This window comes from Solanum verrucosum, unplaced genomic scaffold (assembly GCF_900185275.1).
Source record: "Solanum verrucosum unplaced genomic scaffold, falcon-dt-bn FXZP01000012.1, whole genome shotgun sequence".
Taxonomy (NCBI): Eukaryota; Viridiplantae; Streptophyta; class Magnoliopsida; order Solanales; family Solanaceae; genus Solanum; species Solanum verrucosum.
Window position 1 is genome coordinate 4,335,010 of NW_026020063.1, and position 6,361 is coordinate 4,341,370.

Sequence of the window (6,361 nt, forward strand, 5' to 3'; positions counted from 1 at the left end):
TGTGTCAAACTTTTGGACAAAGTTGAATCTTTATATTTAGTCGTATGTATTTATTTCTCTTCAGTTTAGCAGCTTATGGTGTTTGATACAAAAGGTATTTCATGTGCATATTAAAATTTAGGAATTTCACCCTACATGTAGTAGCCTCAATCTTAATGAATTTTCCAAAATAAATATTCTAGTTTCAATATTCACCATTTTTAGTCATCTCTCTCTCTCTTAAGTCTTAATCTTTATCAACTTCCCGAAATAAATATTTTAGTCTCAACATTCACCATTCTTAGCCAATTCTCACTCTCTTTCTCTTTCTCGTCATATTCTTCTGTGGTCCTCGTCCTCTTTTCTCGTCCCCGTCTTCTATTCTTCTCTGCCCTTCCTCTATTCTTCTCCATTGCCCCCCTACATCTACTCCACCACTACATCTCTTCGAATGATTTTGTGTTTGAAGTTGTTGATAAAGGTTGCCCGAATCTAAAGTTCTTACCAAAGAGCTTTGTTTGAGATGGTGAAAATCATGTGGAGTTTGGGGATTTGAGGTGTTTGAAGAAGGAGCTTTAACTGTGGTTTCACCAAGTAGAATTTTGTATGTATGGATTTGCGATGATGGATGGTGTTTCATAGAAAATAGGAAGTTGTTAGTGGACACACAGTGGAAATGTGGTGGTTGTTCTAACCTTGGTAACAATTTCAAGCAATTGTTAGTTACTTCTGAACTTGAAATTTCCAAATGAAACTAGAGAAAGAGTAGGAAAAGCTTCACAGAACATTCGAACTAGCATTTGACGGGGATAAGACCAAAGGATTTAAAGCCCATTATTGTATTTTAACATGATTTACGATCTTAAGGATATGACATCCAATGTAATCACAAGGAAAAAAAAATAGTTTTGTGTGGACATACTTACATTTTACTGTAGTTTCTTTGATTCTCTATTTTGATAAAGGCATTTTATTGTAGTTTAATACCGAAGATTCGCTCTCCAAAATTAAAATACTGAAAGATGATATGTATGTCACTAAGTAAAATGTTTTTTTGTAAATGCCTTTTCTATTCCACCTCGAGATGTAACCTAAACAAAAAGACGGTGTAGATCTAGTGGTGTTCCTTCTACAAGAGGGAACCTGTAATAAGCAGGACTTCCATCACAAAGACATTTTGCGTTTGGCACAAATGACTCTCCTCATTACAAACGTGTACATTATGTACACCAACCTGATTGACCTCCAAGACAGAAAAACAAGCAGGTTGGTGTACATAATGACCTAGTTGTTGCAGTTATGAACCATATGAATCACACGGATTCCCAGCATTGCTTGGTTTAAACAGGCTGGATATGGCTAAGAGTGTCAGCTTCACTTGTTAACCAACTATCAGTTGCTTAAAACACCAAGCGAACTGACCAACAAAAGGTAAGCTACTCTATAGGTACGAATCCTAGGGAAGAAATCAACGAATAGTCACCTTTTGCCGCAGAAGTTTAGCAGAACACTTATATATGAGACATTCAACAAGTTCAGTGGAATTGAAAATGTAAAAAGATTTCAATTGTATAAACTTATATATTTAAATATATGTGTGTGGTCTTTAGATATAAAAATTGTGATGTCTATACTCGGTGGGTTTAACCAAACTACAAAACTTTCTCCCTCTTAATTGGTTCTAACAAAACTTCAGAACCTCTGGTAGGCAGAACAACATTCCATTACTCAAAATTGAACATATTTAGATCTTCTTATGCATTGAGTTAGCTTCCCAGACCTGTATCGCCAACTTAATTATGCCACAGCAACACCACCAGAAAACTGCATTGTACCAGAGCGAGGGGAGGCAGAGAACTCGGGTGATTTCATGGCTACAGAACCACACTTCTCTTTATGTTCATCGATTGAGATTTGTTTCAAACGGCACTCTGAGCTACAAAATGCCTTCTCTCCTCTGCATGCGCACCACACAAGAAAAGAGGTGATATTAGTAAACCTGTACTTCATTCCCCAAGCTTGACAAGACAGGGATAATATATATTTTCCCTACAAAATATATATGTTCTACTCTATACCTAAAATTCTCCAAATCAAAAGCACACTACAGTGCTTATACAACAAGATACACTGCAATATCTGGAGGAAACAGCCAAAATTTTACAAACAAATGAAAACCATGTGGTACTTTCCTACCTAAAGCCTTAGGTCATAAACTCCAATAAGATACTGATGAAGAAAGACTGAATTATTTCCAACAAGAAAACTTGATATTGCAGCAAAAAGAAAAAGTGTCTAAGAAGAGTGACTGAAATTAAAAGCAGAGAAATAGGAGATATTAACGGACAATGCAAAAATAAATATCTGCCACAAGAACACAAAAATTAGAGTTCATGATGAGTTCTGAAATTAAGAAATTCAACCTTCATGAATCTGAAAATTAAAATTGAGAATCACCACAAAGAATTGAGTAATAACTCTGCCAATGTTTCTAAGGAAGTGAATTAAAGAAATCAGGTTTATATTACACTCCCGATGGACTTGGTTCGTATGCATGATTACTATAACAAAGTCATACAAGCCAACATCAGCAGTTAACTTGAGAAGATTCCAAGCGACTAACAACAAAGAAAACTAACTGTACAAATTAAGCACATTGCATTAATCTAAAACTTGTCAAAGAATTTATTCCCCTTGCTTCAGGATATGCATGTTAAACAAGTAAAATATGAGAAGTACAAGTCCAGTACTGTGTAAGTTGGAACAAGATACCAAAGGCCTAAGTCAGATGATAATTATAAAAACAAGAACACTTAATAACGCAAAAACAGAATGCCAAAGGAGGAGGAGAAACTACTAGTTAAGAATTCAAGGTTACTGCACCCTACACGGACATGACTATTACATGGAATTTGGAGAAACTGTTTAGCCACACTGACAGCAAACAAAACATTTGATTGTGCGATGCTAAGATAATTGAGCTTGACGTGCAGTTTCCAATAATGACCTGTGGGTCCTTTAAAGGCTTCCCTCTTTCCGAGGAGAATCTATTGCTTAGGTCTATAAAAGTATCAACAATTTGCAATAAAATGAAGATAGAGCATTGCTACCCAACTGACTTAGAACATCTCCGTTTGCAAACTTTCTAAATCCAGATGGGAATAACATTTTCCTCAACCAATAGAACTAAGCAAATAGAAAATTTGGACATCCACAAATTTCAAATCAGATTCGCGTAGACAGTAGATTGCAGCATAAAGAACAGATGGATTTGCATCAACATGTTCTCATTTGCAATACATGCTTCATATTAGAAAATTAAAAAAGAAAGTAAATGTCAAAGGATAATCATAATTCTCTAAGGAAAAGACGAGCCTACAGACACAAAGTTTTATGGCCTCAGAAGTATGAATTGAATGAATAAGTCTCAGACCATAGTTCTCAACCACCACCACAACAATGACATTCATTCAGATTTTATGTTAACTGCTGCAATTAAAACTGAACAGGTAAAAGAATATGAGTTACATTTTGAAAGTAAACAAAAATGCTATCCACATTGAGTAACCAACCAAATATGATCGATATCATTACTGATAGGACTCTAGAACACTCTCTCTTATTGGGTTACACAAACTACTTCAAAATGATCTACTCATACTAGCGAGATTTTATCGATTAAAAACATTATCAAATGGATTTTCATTTTAATTGAAACCATACAAAAGGAAATAAAAGTATTGTATGCTCTAAGGTTGACTTGAATACAAAGCTTCTTTCTTTTGATATCAAGGATAACCTACAGCCGCTACTCTTTGGGTGTGCACATGCTGAATTCCGTTCATATGCAATAGCTCGCAAACCACATAGAAGAGGTAAACTACAATAGACAAGCCCCGTGTGACGAGCTTGACCCAGAAGGCCAATCCCTACTGCGAATGCAAGGGGTTTCGAACTTGAGACCTCCAAAATGGAAGTCCCAAGCTAAACCATTTGAGTCACCCCAAAAGATTGAATATAAACTAGTTTCTCAAAGATAATCAAAGTACAAAACTATGGTGGTGGAACATTACAAATTTCATAAAATGGAAATCTAATAAAAACTTTAATCCACAATTAAAACCCTTCAAATAACAGAATCAAGAATAGGCTAAAACAATTGAGACAGATTATACAGAACAATGATAAGAAAAACAACACAAAATACAGTAAAAATGAAGAGTTGCAATGAACCTGTAAATGAAAATATCCAACCCCTCAAGGCGCTTATGGCATAAAGAGCAAATATTGAGGAAATCCGCCGCCCTAAAAGCCTCAGGAGGAGCAGAGGCAGCAGCAATAGTAGTTTTATGATACCCATTTCCCAGAAATTGATCATCATAATATTCCATTTTCTTAACCAAATTGGTACCCACATGAGAAATCACACGAGTATACTCCTCACACATCTCCATTTCCTCAATAGTAGGTTTTTTCTTTATCTTATTATAAAAATTATTACTCGAAATTGGTATCGGTGTCGAAGTTGGTCTAGGCGAAACAGTCAGAATTGGAGGTTTATTACATTTCTGATTCTTGGACATGGCTGCAACAATACCAAGGCCAACAACACCATTAGGGTCTTCAAATTTGTTAGGAGATTTGGTGGATTTAGGTGAATTAATGTTATCAGTGGGGGGAAAAACGGAAAGATTGATGGATAATATCTTCTTACGGCCCCTCACTTCAGCCATTTTTTTGGGAAAAGGAACAAAGAGAGACGCATATGGGTCTCTCTCTGTTCTTGAATTTGGAATTGAGGTTTTTGTTTTTGCAGATTGAAAGGAAAGAAAGATTGGTAGAGAAGAAAAGGAACAGTTTTCTCCTCTTTTGGATTATATCTAAAAGAGAAACTTCTCTCGTTTTCAGGAGAATGGAGAATATAAAAGAGTCACGTAAAATACATTGTACAACTTTCCTTTCGAATTATTTCCATGCTACGTGCCTTGCCCCTCCCCCCACACACACGGGGCGGCCCACGTGGGTTCCAGGGGTCACCCGAACTCCCCTTGGAAAAAAATTAGTATATATAATACAAATTTCTTGTATTTATGTAGATATATTAATTTTGAACCCGTTCACGAACATGAAGTAAGTTGTAGCATAGTTGTAGGTAGGGGTGTTCGTGATTCGGTTTGGATCTATTATTGATTAAAACCAATCTAGTCGGTTTTTTAAATTTCTAAACCAAACCAAACCAAATAAAAAAAATAATTGTTAGTTTGGTTATTGTCAATTTGGTTCGGTTTAGATCAGTTTTTCTGGTTTATTCGGTTTGAAAGTAATAGTTTTTTTGAGGATATACGTATCTTGATAGACACAAACACCTAGTACATGAACAACCCACATAAAAGCTATTGTCGGTTCAATTAAGCAATTAAGCAATACTAGAGTTATCATTACACAAATAAAGTGATTTAATTAAGAAAAAGTGCGATTATTTTATGTGAGTAGGGTAGGTAAAGACTAAAATGAATTTTGATGGACTTTGACTTATGATTGTTATAGTTGGACTAAAGTGTTAAGCTTGAGAAAATAGTAAAGTTAAAGACTTAATTTAATTCAAATTTAAGAAAATATTTATATTTTATTTATGAATGATATTTAAATAATTATAAAATTTATATATCTAATTTATCGGTTCGGTTTGATTATTTTGCGGTTGTTTTATAGTAAAACTAAAACCAAACCAAATAGTATAGGTTTTCAAAATTTAAAACCTAACCTAACCTAACCTAACCAAATAGAATCAAATATCGATTTTTTTAATCGGTTAGGTGTTTAACCATAACCATGAACAACCCTAGTTGTAGGTCTCCTTTTAAGTTGACCCTAGCATTCTTTCTCTATCCCGTCATGAGCAATCAAATTTTTGGAAATGTGAAAAAAAAAAATTCGGTTAGAGAGCTCATTCAAGCTTGAGGCTTGTTGTTCAAGCTCCATTGCGAACATTTTATTTTTTTAGCTTTTCTTCCTTTAGTTTCAGGACCAATCTTTCACTTTTTTACGTGCTAAAAGAGTATATTTAAACCCACAAAAATTCAAACGTGCTAAAAGTCTCATGTAACGGAACTAACTTTTTGTACCTATAAACTATATACTACTACAGTACTACTTCCTTGGAATTGTGTTTTGTTCGCTTATTTACATGTTAAATACTTTTTATTTTTTGAACCCCCTGAATGAAAATCTTTGATCCGCCACTGCCCACACACACCTAATATATATATATATATACTATTATTATCTATACTTACAAAATATTACGTATCTTACTATTAATTAAGAGTTTCGTACTATACATTAAGGAAGATACACTTAGATACATGTATTTTTGTTATCA

At 34.4% G+C, this 6,361-nt stretch overlaps 1 protein-coding gene across 1 annotated transcript; it reads right to left on the bottom strand.

Annotated features, from left to right (window-relative positions):
- Positions 1-1,530: 1,530 nt before the first annotated feature.
- LOC125823506 (FCS-Like Zinc finger 14-like) lies at positions 1,531-4,872 on the bottom strand. The gene is made up of 2 exons (XM_049502887.1): positions 4,213-4,872; positions 1,531-1,936 (listed from the first exon to the last, which is right to left on the bottom strand). Exons 1-2 carry the CDS (start codon positions 4,710-4,712, stop codon positions 1,777-1,779), a joined length of 660 nt encoding a protein of 219 aa, XP_049358844.1. The 5' UTR covers positions 4,713-4,872; the 3' UTR covers positions 1,531-1,776.
- Between the last annotated feature and the right edge of the window lie 1,489 nt (positions 4,873-6,361).